The following is a 19,168-nucleotide window of genomic DNA, read 5'->3' on the forward strand; positions in this document are numbered from 1 at the left end:
CAGCAATTTTCATGTCTTGCCACTGATTCTCAATCGGATTGAGGTCTGGGCTTTGACTGGGCCATTCTAAGACATTCAGGTTCTTGTTTTTAAACCACTCCAGTGTAGCTTTGGCTGTGTGTTTAGGGTGACTGAAACAGGTTTTCCTCTAGAATTTCCCTGTATTTGGCTCCATCCATATTGCCCTCAATCCTGACCAGTTTTCCAGTCCCTGCAAATGAAAAGCATCCCCATAACATGATGCTGCCACCACCATGCATCACCGTGGGGATGGTGTTCTCAGGGTGATGAGCAGTGTTGGCTTTGCGGCACACATAGCGTTTTGCACTAAGGCCAAAAAGTTCAATTTTGGTCTCATCAGACCAGAGAACCTTTTTCCACATGTTTGCTGTGTCTCCCACATGCCTTTTGGCAAAATCCAAATGGGATTTGATATGGGTTTTTTTCAGCAATGGCTTTCTTCTCGCCACTCTTCCATAAAGCCTAGCTTTGTGGAGCTTCCAGGTTATAGTTGTCCCATGGACAGTTTCTCCCATCTCAGCTGTGGATCTCTCCAGCTCCTTCAGAGTTACCATTGGCCTCTTGGTTGCTTCTCTTACTAATGCCCTCCTTACCTGGTCACTGAGTTTTGGTGGATGGCCTTCTCTAGGCAGAGTCGCGGTTGTGCCATATTCTTTCCATTTTTTAATAATGGATTTAACGATGGTCCGGGGGATGTTCAGAGTTTGGGATATTTTTTTATAACCCAACCCTGATTAGTGCTTCTTCAGAACTTTATCCCGGACTTGTTTTGATAGCTCCTTGGTCTTCATGATGCTGTTTGTTTAGATATGCTCTCTAACAAACTCTGGGGCCTTCCAGAAACAGGTGTATTTAATCTGAGATCATGTGACACTTTAATTGCACACAGGTGGACTCCATTCAACTAATTATGTGGCTTCTGAAGGCAATTGGTTGCACCAGAGCATATTTAGGGGTGTCGCAGCAGAGAGGGTGAATACTTGTGCAATCAAGACTTTTCAGTTTTTTATTTGTAAATAATTTTGAAAAATATAGATTTTTTTCCCCACTTCGACATTATGGACTATTTTGTTTAGATCAGTGACAAAAAATCCTAATTAAATCCATTTTAATTCCAGGTTGTAACACTACAAAATGTGGAAAAGTCCAAGGGGGGTGAATACTTATGCAAGGCACTGTACAATATGTGAAGATATTTAAGGTGGTATTGCAGATTTTAAGATAGGGATTGGTTGAAACTGGTATATGTATATGCAGTAGCAGACAAAAGCATTGGCACCCTGCATTTAATACAAGATAATTCAAGAAAACATGTTAAATACAAGCATTTAGTGAATATTAGCTAGTAAGTAAAATGACAAATTATACAATTTCTGGTAGATTAACAAGCAATCTTTATAAAAAGAAAAAAAAGCACTTAAGCAATTTCTGTAAAAAAAAGTCTGTAAAACTTTAATATAAATAATAAAAAAATATTCATTGATTGAAAACCAATATGAGTAATTGGGGGGGGGGGGGGGGGGAACTATACCGTTTGTAACCCAAGTCTACCTTCTGTTGCTTGCTTCAACTGCAATTTAGAAATGACTTGACAGATGTTCTGCAGAGATGTTCAAATCCCCTGACTGTTGTAATTTTATGTTCTTTCTTTAGACCACCAGGACAGAGTTTGATTTGCCTGAGTACTCTGTACGTCGCCGGTACCAGGACTTCGATTGGCTGAGGAATAAACTGGAGGACACACAGCCAACACATATCATTCCAGTAGGCAGTATTTCACAAGTCACTAAACCAGAGGTTCCTGTGGTAGTCAGTGTAGACACCATTGGAATTGTGAGGAAACTTCTAAAGTGCAATATTTCATAATGGCTGACTTGCTTATAAAATAAGTTCTGTACACCGAATAGTCCTGCTTAAAAGTAGGAGATTGTAAAAATATGATCATACATATTAAAGTTTAAATCTACAATTACAGATCTGATGTTTTATTTTGTTTTGCAGAGTAAAATGTGTTTGTTTTAAATGATGTATTCACAGCCACTGCCAGCAAAGTTTGTAGTGAAAGGGGTTGTTGACCGGTTCTCAGAAGAGTTTGTGGAGACTCGGCGGAAGGCCCTTGACAAGTTTTTGAAAAGGATAGCGGATCATCCTGTCCTCTCCTTTAATGACAATTTCAATGTATTCCTCTCCGCGAAGGTAAGTGGAAGATACTGTTTTTCAAGAAGGGGCCGTCTCTATGGTAAAGCCTCTTGGTCGCCTGTTCTTTTATTTATTTTTTAATTATTTCATGTATTTAAAATAAATACATAAATGTAATACCATACTGGTCATTTTATTACAAGTAAACAAAAATGTGTTTTGCAATAGAGACTGGTTTCAAACATGTACGGTATATAGAAATCCCACACACACAGAGCTATTTTTCCTCTTGCTAATTTAGAAACTGTTGCACAAATTCTGGCAAGGAGGTAAATCATTGCAAGGCAAAACACATTTTGATACTCATTTCTCATTTCTATCAATTGTGTAATTTCTGGCTGACAGACATGTGTTTTTTTTTATTATTTATTTATTATTTTTGTTTTGCCTTCGAATACATGAAAAATGTTAGCTTGGATATTTGACCCAACATTAGTAAAATATACCATGATGAACATAATTAGTTCAGTTTTCTTTCTGGTTTTGTTTTGGGGATATCTTAAAGGGTAAAACCTAAAGTCGTAAACCCTATGTATAATAGATGCTAGTAACTGTAATTTAATGCATGTCGTAATAAAGATCTTTTCCATTTCCAAAGGATCTCAATTCCTATAAAAAACAAGGCATGGCTTTGTTGTCGAAAATGGGAGAATCCGTGAAGTATGTCACAGGAGGCTACAAGCTGAGGAGTAGACCCTTAGAGTTTGCAGCTATGGGGGATTATCTGGACATGTTTACACAGAAGCTGGGAACTATTGACAGAATAGCACAGAGGATCATCAAGGAGCAAGCAGGTAAAGTCGGATTCATTAATGACTTTTCATGGTCTTCAACAATAAATGCATGGCATAGATCAGTGTTTTTGATTTGAATCAAACCATGTTCATACTATTACTTTTACATATTACTTGGCTTAAAGTTATGTGGTTTGTGATGTCCAGTGGTGTGTGTCGATGCTGTTAACAGCGACAAAGACGTGGCTGGAACTGTAAACATGGGCTGCCATTTAACCCAAATTGGAAGGTGGTGTAATGCTGCCTCCTTCATTGAGGTCTATGTAGAGTGCAGTGTTACTCTGTGAAGGGACATGGGGGGGAGAAATTGAATAGTGGTTTGAGTTATACCTGGCTTTACCTGAGTCTAATCAGTCACATCAGATGTTATGGCCTCTGATTTGTCTGTTTCCTTTTATTTTGCTAAGTTAATGTTTACACACCGCCAAGGCTCCAGACAATTTATCCTAGTACCACACTGAAAATGCACTTCCTGTGTAGCAGTTATAAGGACCTCCTTCTTTTTTTTTTACTGTAATGTTACCCGAGCAAGAGAAATCCGAGGGCTGCACCACAATGGTAGGCTCTCGCGTATCCTGTGAAATCAATCACTTTATTGGTCAAGTCACAAATTAAATGAAAATAAGAATTTTCAAAACCGGTTTTGCATGAAGTAAGCATTAATATATTGGAAAGTAAAATCTGGAGTGAACTAAACTTGCACTTGTGGGGGAGGCTTCCTGCCCATGCTGTCATTTGCACACACTGCAGTTGGTAACGGACAGTGCCATGTTTCCCTGCGTGTAGAGTATCTAGTGGAGTTGCGGGAGTATGGCCCAGTGTACTCAAGCTGGGCCTCTGCTGAGGAGGAGCTGCAAGAGCCTCTGGAGGGGGTGTCGAGCTGCGTGGCCAACTGCAGCACAGCACTGGAGGAGCTCACCGAGGACATGAGTGAGGAGTTCCTGCCTGTGTTCCGGGAATACGTCCTCTACATAGAGTCCATGAAGGTAAGACAACCAGCAGGCTTGCTGTGACTGAAGAGAGTCCCCCGAGAATGTGTGAAGCTCCCCCACTGAGAAATGGCGACTGTCATATTTTAATGTTGTTTTGAATTTTACACCATTGCCAGCAACTACACTTCATGTAGCACCAGGTTTTCCCAAAGAGGGTAGTTCGGATCAAGTCCAAATGGATTTGCTTTTGAGATTTCAAACTGTTCCACAATGGTAAAAATTGAAAATGCCTTCCAAAGTAAAAGGTTATGTACAAGGACACTTGCACTAATAAGATATTATGCCTTTTATCCCAGAAGGAAATTTACATGATCACAAAAAATGTCCACAATTTATTAGTGCAGGCTTTTTGCAGTTCAAATGCAAATATTTTCATCACCTGTTCACCTTGCTTATTTGGGTGCGGTTGTCCCCTGACTGTGGTATATGGTAATAAAGAAAAAGTCTTGCTATTGCAGAAATAAAGCTCGCTACAGTGCATGCACAATGACATTCAATAGGTGTATTTCTTGTCGTATTGTTATGGACAAATCTAAGGTAATTTTTTCTTTATTTGATTGAAATATTTCGTTTTATATTCAAGCCATCACTGTAGTTTTTATTCAGCATTTGTTCTACTGTCACTTTATTAGATATTTTTTTAAAACAACCATTAAGTAAGAGGTGTCTCCACTTTAATTATTAACTGCTATTATAGACTATAACCAATCAGCATGATATTTTGTATGCGGTTCTACCCTGGAAACTGGGGTCACACTATTTCTACGAGTATTGAATGTATAACGTGAATTATCTATCACTGGAAATTTTGCTACTCCATTGGAGGGCAGTAGAAAGCAAGGATCGCACTTTAGCAGCAGATGGAATCTTGGCTGGCCTTTGCAGTAAAAAAAATCATTTACTGGGTTTACATGCACATGAAAATCGACTCTACAGTCATGACTGTGTGACATCGTGAGGAAAACTGTCATGACTAGTACATGTAAACGCCGTCATTGAAAACAATGTTGTTTAATGTCAGCATTTTCACACACTGATTTAAGTAACTGTATTTCCAATCGGCAGAGCCATCATTCTCTCTGAAAGTGTGCATGCTGAAATGGCAGGAGCAATTATAGGGCTGGGTGAGATGGGTTTAATAACTTCCAGACAGAGATTTCTTCTGTAATGCAAATAGAAAAAAATAAGAAATCCAAGTGATTAGCTAAATGTATTGCTCACATGCACTGTTACGACAGGCAAGCTGCAAGATTGTTTTTCCAGTGCTATAGAAAACAAACATGCATCACAAAGTACTTCACAAAAAAGGTCTGAAGTCTAGATTTAAAAACATTCACAGAATGTACATCCCCAATAAACCAAGGGGTTGAATTCCTAAGGCTAGGGGCATTATAACTGACTTCAGTCAATTTCAGACCTGGGGACTGTAGGGAGACCAGCCTCCTGAAATATCTGGGACAGGGAGTGAGCAATTCTCTTTATAGAAAAGGTTTATATGATGTGGGGATTCGTTAAATAATACAAAGCCATTCATCTGGCTTGAAAAGGGCTTCACAGCTGAAACATGAATTGTTAACCTGTTTTTCTTTTCAAAAAGTTAAAATAAATATTGGATTTGGTTCAGTGAAGTTCTACACATTTTAATGAATATGAATAGAAATGAACTAAATGGAATAATCCTGCTACTTAGCAACTAGCAATACATGTTTGCATCAGTGATGATGATTGTATTTCTTCTCCAATGGAACACAATAAGAAATCCAAGTGATGAGGATTTATTGCTCACAAATCCAGCATGCCACGTGCACGGTTAGGACAGCTGGGTCCAGGAAAATCTTAAACGAAAAACAGGTTAAGGACTCTGATCGTATTGTATATCCTACCAGTCATCTCAAGTCAGGCATGCAGCCAGTTGTTTTTGTGTTGCTTTATTAGTTTTACATTAAATGCTTTAGAGAGTGAAAGTGCTCTATGTACATATGACTTTCTGTAAACATGAATATCACATTGCTGTAGATTTTAAGAAAAAAAAGTGGAAGTGGGTTTATTTTCCATATGTAGGTGTAGCAGGGCAGGGCCCTGCCTGTAAATAATATTGTTGTGTGGTGATTTGGTGGTGGCTGGCAGGGATGGGGTTAATTTCCTATCCCTGCCAAAATACATGTGAGAATGTGGCTGGAGCTAATTGAATAATTGATAATTAGGCTCCAGCCACATGCTATAAAAAAAAGAAAATCCTTTGTTTGGTGGAAGGTGTTTTGGGTGAGTGTTTGTTTGGTCTCTGTGTATATTTTTGGAAAAAAGGAAGTGTAGTGAAGGCTAATGCCCAGCCTACCTTTTTTGTATTTTGTTTAAACCTTTTGTTTTGGCCCTTGCGCCAGTTATTTTGTGATTTGTTTTATTGTGAAAGTTCTGTTTTGTTTAACTGTTTTATTTTTGCTCTGTGAGCAGTGTTTGTTTGACTTTTTGATTTCTTTTTGTGATTAAACAGCGCAGAAGCGCGTTAACTGCAGTTCCTTGTCTCTGAGTCTCTTTGCCTGCCGAATAACATCTGGGCCCACGACGCTACTCTGTCACAGTAGGCTTTAAAGAAAGCTTTGAAACGTATATGTACAAATCTAAACCCTGGTACTCAAGACCTTGGCTTCGATGGGACGTGGAATTGTTGGTCTTAACCTAGGACTGAATCATTCCCCAGTTGACCATTTTAAATAATTTTCATATATTTTTATGCATTCTTTAACAACCGACTTGTTGCTTAGACACCTTTAAGGAAGTGGATATACAATACTGCATAGTATAAAAATGGCAGAGTTCACAGTTTTCAGAAGAAACATACATTTTCAGGGTTTTAATAGACAACAAACGTGTTACAACACACTGGTGTGAAGTTTTGTATTGTTTTTTTGGAAAATGTCTGGTTTTTAATATTTCTTTTTTCCAGAACCATCAAGACGGAAAATACTTCTGGCTATCATCGTATCCTCTCTCTTTTTTTTTTGTAATATTCTGGTTGGCTTTCTTCCTCGTTTTCTGGTTTTAAATAGACAACTTCTCTGAAATTCAGAATTTTATTTTATTTTTTTTCCTTAGCAGCTAGAACCACTGAAGATTACAAATTAAAGAAGGAAAGCGATACAGTATCCTAACCTAATTTCTAATGTCTTGTAGAATGTTTTGAAGAAAAGGGACCAAGTCCAAGCAGAATATGAGGCCAAGTTGGAGGCTGTGGCATTCAGAAAAGAGGAGCGGAACTCTGTAAGTATATTCTTTGCATTATCAGCTACAGTAAAGCTGTAGATTTCCTCATTTTTTTTTTTGATATTTTCTCCCAATAAAATACATTTGTAATCCACCCCTGTTGTCCCCACACAGGGTTGTGGTGAGGACTGGTTTGCAGAAAAGTATGGGTAATGCAGTGTAGCTGTTACTTTACCAGATGTAGTACTCTGTTACTGTCGTTGTGCACCTTCATGAGCACATAAATAGGTATCAGGTGTGAAGGAGACACTGCTGGGATCTGGCATCTTGCCTACCATATTTAATGCACATCCTGTTTGCCTCAGTGCTGCTGCTACAAAGCTGGGCAAATGTTTTAGGCCCCACGGTGGTCTTTCGGACAGTTTCTGAACTGTGCATGGATTTAGGATATCGGGGATACCTTGATGGAAATTTTTACAATAAAATAATTTTAAATAAATGAAATGTATCTTGCATTTAAATGTAGTGTCATTTGCGCAAGTGATCAGTCTTCAGTAACTACAAACATTACAATCATAACTCGCCTCAGAATTGAGGGTTACGTTTTTGAAGTGTTTCTGGTCCCAATTGAAAGTGGTGCGGTGTTCTCTGTTTTACCTGGTTAAATAAAGGATGGATGATGATGTTTCAGATTTCAGATGTTTACCTATTCTGTTAGATGTGTAAGCTACTGGGGGGGGGGTCTGTGATTGTTGACAAGTCATTAATCTTTATTGAATTACAAAGTTTGTCCAGCCAATCAGAGGGCGACGGTATCCAATCAAAATCGTCTTCGATAGAATCAGTCTTGTGCACCAACCTACAGTCAGTTGTATTAGTGTTATTACATCACTGTCAGAACAGCACACGCAGTGGTGGTTATAGCCCTGGTAGTATAACTGCTCGACCATGCTCCCTCTCCACAGGCACCTACAGATGTTGAAAAGTGCCAAGACCGGGTAGAGTGCTTTAACGCAGACCTAAAGGCTGACTGGGATCGGTGGCAGAACAACAAGAGGCAGGACTTTAGGCTGCTGCTCACAGGAATGGCTGACAAAAACATCCAGTATTATGAGAAGGTGGGTTTAAAGGGTTAAAAACTGTGAAAAGCCACTGTTAGTGCTACCTAATTATATTTCAATTTATCTTACATTATTGTGGCAGAATAGGAGGAGAGGTGTAGTACAGGACTACATCCCCAGAATGCCTTGGGGTTAGAATTAGAGCCAGGGTGGGAAGCACCTGGCTCTAATGAAATGAGGGACACCTGCCTGTGATTAAGCACAAGGTGAATTCTCTTTTAAATGACATACTTATTTTCAAATAAAAGTGCACAACCTTTTTATTCCTGTTGAAATCTTAAGTATTTTGAATTCTTAATGTTAGTGATATAGCTTGTGAGGTTGTTGTGAAGCAAAATGCATTTCTGTTAGTCAGTTCTCTGTTGCAACCGTTTTGTTTTTTGTTTAAATTTCCAGTGCCTTGCAGCGTGGGAGTCCATCATTCCACTCTTACAGGATAAACCGGATGGCAAAGGAGAAATGCCCTCATAATTGCCCCCCTGCCCTTCCCACCCACTCCACCTGTTTCCTGGGTACTGCCTGTCTGCATCCACAAAGTGCACATGATCACTACACTTCACTCTCATATGCCTCTGTGTGCTTGTCAAGGACATTGACTTGGGAGGGGGCTCAATGTGAACTCATTCAAAACGTGTGTTTTTTGCTGAATGTGTTTTTATATTTCTAAAATCCAAGCCATGTACTACGAACCCACCCTTCAGCTGTGTGAAGTGGACAGTTTTATTTAATTTTATTTAAAACGCTGGGTGAGTAAACATACTGGATTTAACGTTCCAAAGAATCAGGATTAAAGGTTTGGAGGTTTGTAAAGTTTTAAAGCAAATCTCTGGTGTGCATTATTTATTTATTTTTGGCCCTTGAAATGTGCAAAGCTGATGTATTCAGATCCAATGAAATGAAGCAAAAATGAGCAGTGGAGTACTAGGTGCAGAGAACATGGAATAGTGCAGTGTTGAAAGGTTTTTGTGTAAGATCTTTGGGAAGTTGTTCTCTCGCAATTTGTGCAAATATCAGAAATGTGCACTCTGATTGTACTCTTCTGGACAAAGATTGCAAAAACAGAGAGACGGTATGTTGTGTATAGTCTAGAGTGGCCAAACAGCAGCTCATCACCATTTTATGCAGAGAATCGGAGGTTCTAGGATTCAGATTTTCCTGTTTCTTTAAGACACTCACACATGAGGCAAATCTAATTGCACTCTGAGCTAAAGTTGTGTAAAGCTGCCACCAGTGTACATGACCAGTACCTGGTTTTGCATAGCTCTGTATCAAGTACCAGTGCACTCAATTTAGACCAACATGGCAGATTACAGTGCCCAACTTGACAATAAAAATTAAAATAGACCAGTGTTGAGTTAATATTTATAGAGTTAAAATTTATAGGAGGCTGTGTGGTCCAGTGGTTAAAGAAAAGGGCTTGTAACCAGGAGGTTCCCGGTTCAAATCCCACCTCAGCCACTGACTCACTGTGTGACCCTGAGCAAGTCACTTAACCTCCTTGTGCTCCGTCTTTCGGGTGAGACGTAATTGTAAGTGACTCTGCAGCTGATGCATAGTTCACACACCCTAGTCTCTGTAAGTCGCCTTGGATAAAGGCGTCTGCTAAATAAACAAATAATAATATTACTAAACTTGCCAGAAATTTCGATTCTCAAAAGTTGGTGCAGTAAATTAAGAGTTGGTTGAAGGGGAGGGGGTTGATTTCAGATTTTTAAGCATTCCTCAGATAGTCAGCAATGTGACAGATGGAACTTGAAGCAATATAGTTCAGGAGTACAAGCCAGAATTAACATGGATTTGACAAAATTGTTTTCTCTCTCACTTTAAAAACCCCACTGCTCAGGATGTAAAATAGAGATTGGTTATACCTGTAATAAAAAAAAAATGCATTGAAATAGAACTCCTGATTTGGAAATGTCTGACTTCAAAAGAAAATAACAAGGGGACTGTCTTGCAGTCACAGTAATAACTGACTACTAACAGACTAGGAGAGTATGAGCTGGGACATAGCTTCTGTATGCTTAATATACTGTGTTTGGAGCAGTTATGGTTATTTTAGGGTGTAAATACTTTATAAAAAGACATATTTCTGGTCAGTTTATCAGCTTAAAAGACTACTTTCTAATTTTATAAAAGTAACGTTTTTTGATTTTTTTTTTTTTTCATCCTTATTTGAAAATGATGGATTTTCATTTTGTTTTAAATGTGTATTTTTAAAGTTTCCGATTTTTTTTTTTTTTTGTGAAATCTGTTAGACTGCAATGCATAGAGAAAGGCAGTCTCCCCCCAATTCCCCAATAATCAGGGTAGTAGTGAAAATGATAGAAAACTTTAAAGGCACACAAACCTTTTTTTTTTTTTTTTTGTCTCATCTTTGAAAACATGTCTCTTTCTGCTGTTTGTAGAGTTTAAATGTACAAGTATAACTAAATGTCCCTGAATACAGTAAGGGAACCTCATTGACAAACTAGTACATTAAAAATTAATTATAAAAATAAAATACCATGCAGGAAGCTTTTATATTTAAACTCTGATGTTTTCAAATCTTAAGACATTTTAGACTAAGTTAAATATTGCACAACTAAAGACGTTTGAAGGGGAAGCATTGATCTTGGCAAACAAACTGCCTTTTTTTTTTTTATCAGAAACGGAACAACTGACTTTTTATGGACAATACAATTTCAACTTTATTCAGCATGTTTCCATCATATAATCCCCCATTGTTAATGTCATGCAGATAAACCTAAACAATAACATGGTCTTCAATGAGTGTGGATTTGAGTTAAACAGACTTTTAATAAGACTTCTGTTGACCACATAGATACAATACAAATGTCGAAGCTAGCATTTATGTTTTTTTTGTAACATGCCATTTTGTAATATATAACTGGAAACATGTGATTGTTTAACAAAAAAGCTAAACCGAATGATTTCAATACACACTTATTTTTTTAAACTTATAACCTATAGTAGAACAGGATATTGTATTCCAGCGCTGCAAAGTGAACTGCATTTGTCCCTTGTGTCTTTTTGTAATCTTGAGAAGCAGTTATTTTAAACTTGTAATCTGTTTTTAAAGACGTATTGCTAAACTGACTTATGGAGATGTCTGTTGCACTACAGAAATGAAGAATTACTTTTTTACCACTCCAAGCACTTTGTAACCTGTCTACATGGAACAGTTTTATAGCATATGTATTAGTGTGCAGGAGTTCTAAATCACTTGTGAGGAAAAACTAAACAGTTTGTTATAGTCTAACCTCTGTGTTTATGATTAGAGTGGTTGAAGTTTTGGATGAAGTAAATAAATAACTAAACAGGAAAGTATGACATTTAAAGGTTTTATGAAGCTAAAAGCAAACTATTGTGTTTTTTTTTATTATTATTTACAAGTCCTCTTTTTGAGCTGCACTCCACTGGAGTTCATAAATAAATACTTACGCCAGCATTTGAATGGTTTCCTTAAGGCCAGGTAGAAACACATCGTCGTGCATGTACTTTTCTGAGAATTCAGCTTTTTCTGTCTTTCAAGTCAATTTATTTTCAATTAATATGCACACTGTTAAATAAGGTTAGGGTGTATTTATTATCACACAGGTAGGATTCAGTGTTATAATGCAGTATCCCTCAAGTGTTTGATTAGTTTGATATGCACATGCAATCCCTGACATGTATGTAAGTATTATTGATTGACATGAAAGGAATGTGGCTTTGGATCCAACACAGTTTTTTTTCTTTTTTTTTTTTTTTTTTTAAACAGAGTGTCTGCATTGTATAATCTTCCTCACATTAAAATACAATTTTGTGTACCAACTGCTTAAGATTACATCGGTTAACATTGAATGCAAATGTTTTGCAAAAGAACAGATATTGTTCCACATGCTTTGGATCAAGTCTGCCACAAGTTGTGGCGGTGATGTGTAGATATCTGTTTTGAGATATATTACATAATCTGCCAGAGATAAGCCACCCCTCTCTTTCAGAAACCTGATAAGACAATACAACAGTCTCATGACAGCAAATCGCAATCAGATTGAGGCTATGCATGTTTGTTAATCAGTAGGAAGATTTTTTTTTACATATTTGTACAACTGTTAAATACTGAAATATAAATAAACTTTTAAAAGTGAAGGTTTAATACTGCAACGCCTACACTATGATTGCTATGTCACAGGACAAAGGGGAAGGAGTGCAATGAAATGTAAAGAGTAAAATACCCTTATACTTTTGTCATTAAATAAGTGCCTTTTGAGATATTAAATTGTAGGCATGCCAAATTACTCTTAAAGTTATACATGTTAGGATTAGCTGTAGTGGCCCCTACTACTTTGCCTAAGTTATAGTACCAGACACCATATGTTTATTTGTTTTTGTTCTTAAGGGCTGACTGTGTGGCCTCATATTTATTTGTTGAGGAATGCAGGAGACATTTATTTCCAAAAAGAAATTGTTAATAGTCGTCACCAATGGTTTTTACCCCGGTTTTCTCCCCAATTTGGAATGCCCAATTATTTTTATTCCAATTCATCACTGCAATCCCCCGGCGACTCGGGGAAACGGAGGCTGAAACACGCGTCCTCCGAAACGTGTTCCTGCCAATCCGTCATTTTTCACACTGCAGATCCACAGTGAAGCAGGAGCGCAACACAGATCACAGGGGTCGCTGATGCGTGGTGAACCGTGGATTGCCCTGCCGACCTAATACCTCCCTACCCGGGCGGTGCTCGGTCAATTGTGCGCCGCCCCCTAGGAACCCCCGGTCACGGTCGGCAATGACATAGCCTGGATTCTGACCTGCGATCTCCAGGCTATAGGGCGCATCCTGCACTCCATGCGGAGCGCCTTTACTGGATGCGCTACTTGGGAGCCGCCACTCCCTTGTTCTAATACAACACTTTATGGGTGCCTTCCATTTCCTTTATAGTACCATTGCATTCTCCTTTTACAGTGGAGCCGAAACCCTTATGTGCCATAATACTTGAGTGTCCTAGTATCTGTTTGAGGGTACTGTATAGTCTATAGTACTTAAACTGTTTATTTTGTAATGCAGGAACAGGGAGATTTGTGGTGTCCAGATAATGGCTCTTTTGCTTCTGAATTGTTGACCCACACCCCTCCCCGTCAACTGAATATGTAAGTAACACTACATGTTCTGGTGTAATAACGTTTTAAAAGGCATTAAACATTCTTACACCTTGTTTTAGCATAACATTCTCACAAGTGCTGAGCATTTTGTTTTAAATTTTTATTTTTTTTTACTGTTCTCGTTGGAAGTTTCATGGTAGTAGGCAGGGAACGTGTGTCTTATAGCAGGAGAGAATGACTTCACCTGAGTGAAAAGAATGGCTGCAATACAACAAGAGAATTGTGGGAATGTTGTTCTGTGAAATTAATGGTAAGAAAATGTTTTTAAACGCTTGGTTATTACAATTTTAATCCAGACAGGTGAAGTGTTGTTACCTTGGTTAATAGATTTAATCCAGACAGGTGAAGTGTTGTTACCTCTGATAGATGCCTGAAGCTGTAAGCTTTGGTGCATTGCTGTTAGGGGAAAACTGTGTGTGTAATAAAAATGTGTACTGTGGCTTTCATTACCACTTTATCAATTGTCTGGACTTGAGCTGTGCTGCTCTCTTGTATATTAAAATGTTCATGTCATGTAAACTCCCAGTTAACCGCATTCTTTCTTTCGATGTGGTGTCAGGTTTTGCAGACCAGTTTTCATTCGTCTAGACGCAGTCTTAAAACCATCAGATCACGAAACTAGTACCAGCAACTTAAGCAAGGTTGAGTTCAGACTCTAAGGTGTGCCTATGTTTTCTGCTCCTGTTACTTGTACAACAGTGTCTGTGAATCGAGGCTTCTTACATTTTGTGAGGACTTCTATATTTCTCAGCTAGCTACACCTCCAAGACCTGAATTCATTTTTGTATATATTGTGTTTTAAATGAATGTGATTTTAATAAGTTACATTTTGTAGAGCTTTAGATTTACCTTGCATTTTTAAATCGGCTCCTTGTTATTTTGCTGTTCGTCCATGATTAGTTTAAAAAAAAAAAAAAAAAAAAAAAAAAAAAAAAGCAAATGGCACATAGCAGCTTGCATCTTTGTACTGAGCCAATTCATGTGTTTTTACTTATTTTCTGTATAAAATCCAAGAAAAGAACATAGAAAAACAAATGTACCTGTGACCTTATACCCTGTTTTTTTTTAAATATAGTATAATATATGTATTTTATGTATTACTACTCTTCAGTTAATGCACACATACTTACTGTAGATGTGTGTTTCACCAACATTTATCTGATTTTTATGAGCTCCTACTTTCTGTAACAGTTGAGATTATACAGAAAGCTTTGCATCACTCTGAGTTTCCCACTGGAGAGAGGCAGTCGTGAGCAGCCTGTATTACTAAATATATCCAGACTGGAAAATGTGGTTCCTTTCTACATTTTATTAATGAGTGCTGTTACTTGGTTACTAATTCAGCACTAATGCTTTGCACTCTTCTGTTCTCAGTATATTTTTTCTTGATGATTTATATATATTATATGGAAGCTCGTATGTTTTTAACTGTTTTCCTTTTATATATATTATATGGAAGCTCGTATGTTTTTGACTGTTTTCCTTAGGTTTTTGGCCTGGTTATATATTTCGTTTGAATAAACTCATATTTATGGCATTGTTGACTTATACTTTGTGCTGTATATACTTATTCAATTTTGTGGTAGCTCTGCTATTGCCATTAAAAAAATATTGAGCACTAAAAAGGAGAAAAAGAAAGGGAAACATGATTATCAACTGGTATCAAATCTAGTTTGATCCTTTTTTTTCTTTTGTTTTCCTTAAAATCCCCAACTGAGCTTGCTGTATATGCGTGTGGATTGGGTTGTCGTCTGTATAAAATGTGTGTTAACCAAGGCTGAGAAACTAGATTCTCTTACCTTTTAGGTAGCATTAGCAACATTATCATTGTGCTGAAGATCTCTATGTACTTTGTCATCTGTATTAAAAAAAAAAAAAAAAAGAGCTTAACATTTTGAAGTTCAAACCCCAGTAGAGATTTTTTGTTCTGTGTTTTGGGGACAGACTAGGTCCTAATACATCTAGCATGTTTACAATAAAAATATATGGGCCTATTTAGGCTGTTTTTCATGTAACTTACCTGAAATTAATATTTTTGAAAAGTTAGGTGTAGTGGTAAGACAAATGACAATAATTAGAGTTGTACACATTGGATTAACTCAAATTGGTATCAGTGCATTGAACAAGATTTGTGTTTTTATTTAATGTGTCGCAGTGTGTGGTAATATGAGCATTGTGACATTATCAAAGGTCACGGTCATGTTTTGAGCTCTTTTTGGACCTTTTTCGTTTTGAGTTTAAATGTCTGAAAATGTGTTCCACTTGAGCTAGAAGTGTTTAAGAAGGTTCATAATATTCCTCAGATTATGTGTCAGTTTTTACAAAATAGATTTGATCTTGCCACTTGGTTTTGGAAGTGTGTCAAAAATGTCCCCTTTGGACAAAAATATGTCTGGTTTTTAGTATTTTTGCAAACCCATACAAGTTATACATCTATGGAAAGCTTTTTAGCTCTCCTTTTTATATTACATGTCATGTTTTCATAGGTAGAGTAAATATTTGGAGAAGTATTTATATCTGTGCTCAAACAGAAATTCTTGTACCCACTTTAAGTCTATCGGCAGCATCAGCCATAAGCTTCCTTAGCATTTTCAGCAACTATCAAGATTTGTTTTCTGAATGTACCCTGACTATGGAATTACTCTCTTCTATTATACCATTACAACCAGCCTGTAATTATCTCCAGCAGAATATTGATGATGACTTCCAGGGAAATGTCTGTTATATAATGTGTTAATTATTGCACTATTAATAATAGTAATGATGATGATAATAATTAATGTGCTGTATATAGGAGGCACATTATTGTTGCTCCATAAAAGCACCAGGGATTCCTTTTTGCAGAAGAGTCACATTAAGTAGCTGCTTCTTGCAGTAGAGCTCATACCTCCATGTATCTACCTGTTCTCTCTTAGTTTGTGTGGTATGCACAGAGATTAAGGTCTAGCCCCAAACCTCCTTGTGATTCACTGGGAATTTCTGAAGTTGTCTTAGTAGCTTCAGTTTGCCTATCCCTACCATGGTACTTCTATTCCAGCCCGATAAGGCATGTAAACCTGGGAGGGCATGGACTATTTCACCAATGCTGCCATGCAGGATATGGATTGGGATGACTCTTCTTCGCTTTCCTGCACCTGTGAGAAAACAGAACTGCTCTGCTCTGGAGCATGTGTGTCCTATTGTGCTAGATCCACTAGCTCCTCCTGATGTCCTCATGTGATTTTCACTGGCACTGTGCTATCCTGAAACACACCTCCTATAACCAGCTGTTGACCTGGGAGCATGTCTTTCTTCCCTCTCGGACACATACACAGCAAGAAAATCTGTAAATCTGGCCTTGTTGGAATTACATGGATATAAATTTGCCCCACTTTTTGGGTGGATTGTGGTATTAACAGTTATGTCTTTACCCTACGTATATATGTATTAAACAATAATAAAGACAATGACAAGTATTATTCAAAATATATCAAATCGAGCGGTTTGTTAAACAATACTCCTAGTATAGTAAAATAACAAGAAGCAATTATAGGATATATTCCTCCTCTGGATCGGAATTCCCCAAGTAAAGTGGCGATGTTTAGATACCTCTACCCTATGTACTAATTCAACAACTAACTTTAAGATAACACCCTAATACGTGTCCTAAACTGATTAGCGGAATGTCATTGTCGTTATTAAGCGTTTGCTAAGCACCGATAACCTATTTTCACCTCGGAACCATTCTTTCTGTTGCACAAATGAGTTCTTGCTAAACTTACGCTGTCAAAAAGAAGTGTACCAATAACAGAATGTTCCAGTTCTACTGCGACCAAACACTACTTAGAATTTTAGTACATCTACAGTGGATTTCAATAATGTCTGCTTTCACAAAGTGCAAACTAATACCACATGCACAAAGACATTAACCCGTTCATACCCTTCACAGTACAAAAGACGTGCCCTTTTGTGCATGTCCAGTTGTGTATGTAGTTACATTTAATAATTTCCTACACACTCTTTTGGTATGGGCATATGTAGACTAGGAATGTGCACCTCAAGGCTGTTGCCTCCATTTTGACGCCAGATATGTTCATGAGTCTTAATGGAGTTGTCTAAATTCTACCTATTGAAGATGATATCCACCTTTGTACATCCTTTGATTATGTGCAGGGGTCTTCATTAGTATAGTGTAGAATGCATCAGCATACACTGGCTTTTGAAACTGAACTACCTCCATGTCATCTATTATACATGTATATGCTGTAGCAGGTGCCCTGTTGATGTATATGCTGTAGCAGGTGCCCTGTTTCGATGATGTCTTCTGCAGCAAACTTCTCCAGTTCAGCCTTCAGAGCACTCTTGTCTGTACACTTGATTAGAGGTAGCCACCGAACACTTGTAAACATACATGGTAAGGTACAAGGAAGCAGCAGATGTTTTGTTGTGTGTGTGTGTGTAATATATATTTTTTTGTAAAATGTGCATATCCCTGATTTCAGACAAAAAAGAACTGACAGATCAGTTCTGCACAAAAAAAAAGGGTATAGTAATATCCAATCGTGTAATACCATTCAAGAAATTGTGTTTTAAAGCCTTGATAATTACTACTTTAACTTTGGGAACTTCTCTAATTTTTTTTGTAAATTGTCACAAAAGTTTCTACATTTGTTTCATTTGACAGGACCTCTCTCCCAAGTAGATCTTCAATTCGGGGTAAGGGGAAGATCAAACCCTTGGGGCATTGTTTTAATTTTTATACTACCTAAGGAAATCTATTCATGTACTTGCAAATAGTTAGAAGTGAAGTTACAACAGTGACTGCAATGCAATATAGATCCTTCAGGTTTACCCTTCTGAAATGACTGGAGCAATGGCTTACAAATGACAGCCTGGATATATTTGTATAACAGTAAATAGCCTGCTGTCTGCAAGCTGCAAACAGAGAGCACATGGAAGAGTTGGATTGTGCCAGCTTTCTCTGTCACATGAGGAGGGGGGTGACTGGTTTACAAAAAAAAAAGTCCACAAAAAGTCTAGTTGGGTTTCAGAACTTCTAAAGCATTTATTTTGGATCCAGATCAACTTCTTGTACTGTTTGGATACTGTTCATTTGAAACCTAAAATGCTTTTGGTCAGGCACATTGAATCAAAACCATTTCTGTGGCCTAAATGGATTGTGGGTGGCTGGTTTCAAGAACCAGTTCCATTTTTCTCCCAGTGAGACCTGCCTTGGATATATGGTTTTACTTCGTTATTTGTGCCTATATATTCTGGATCTTTTACCATATCCTTGCGTATTGAAATAAGAGATTGTTAGAAACAGATGTATAGAAAGTGGTTACAAAATGTTCCTAATTATTAGCTACTTGGCACAGTATTTTATGAGCCTACTGGAAAAAACAACACTACTACATTTAATGCAGGAGATGCTTGGATTGAGCACTGGTCTATGGCCAGCATATCCACTTATGCCAATAGTTTGTATTTTGCAGGATGTCTTGAGCAAGTTTAGCACATGTTCAGGTTGTCTTTGGACAGTCGCTGTAAGTTTTAAAGTGTACACAGCAGATTTTCCAGAGAAAGTAGTCTATCGGTGTGATTTCCAGTGACTTCAGTGGTGATCCAGTAGGATCTATAGTCCATCCAACAAGTATATCGGTTCTCCAAGTAATCAATGCATTTTCTTAACTTTTATTCCCACCATATAATGCAC

General features: G+C 37.6%; 1 protein-coding gene across 1 annotated transcript in view; it reads left to right on the top strand.

Moving 5' to 3' along the window:
• Positions 1-14,413, top strand: part of LOC117420396 (sorting nexin-30) — a 29,555-nt gene extending 15,142 nt beyond the window's left edge. Inside the window, exons 3-9 of the mRNA XM_034033816.3 lie at positions 1,675-1,785; positions 2,059-2,217; positions 2,819-3,014; positions 3,801-4,000; positions 7,178-7,264; positions 8,173-8,325; positions 8,725-14,413. Of these exons, the coding sequence (XP_033889707.3) occupies positions 1,675-1,785; positions 2,059-2,217; positions 2,819-3,014; positions 3,801-4,000; positions 7,178-7,264; positions 8,173-8,325; positions 8,725-8,799 (981 nt within the window). The 3' untranslated portion in view covers positions 8,800-14,413. The remainder of the gene's footprint in view (positions 1-1,674; positions 1,786-2,058; positions 2,218-2,818; positions 3,015-3,800; positions 4,001-7,177; positions 7,265-8,172; positions 8,326-8,724) is intronic.
• The last annotated feature ends 4,755 nt before the right edge of the window (positions 14,414-19,168 follow it).

Source organism: Acipenser ruthenus, chromosome 1 (assembly GCF_902713425.1).
Source record: "Acipenser ruthenus chromosome 1, fAciRut3.2 maternal haplotype, whole genome shotgun sequence".
Classification (NCBI taxonomy): domain Eukaryota; kingdom Metazoa; phylum Chordata; class Actinopteri; order Acipenseriformes; family Acipenseridae; genus Acipenser; species Acipenser ruthenus.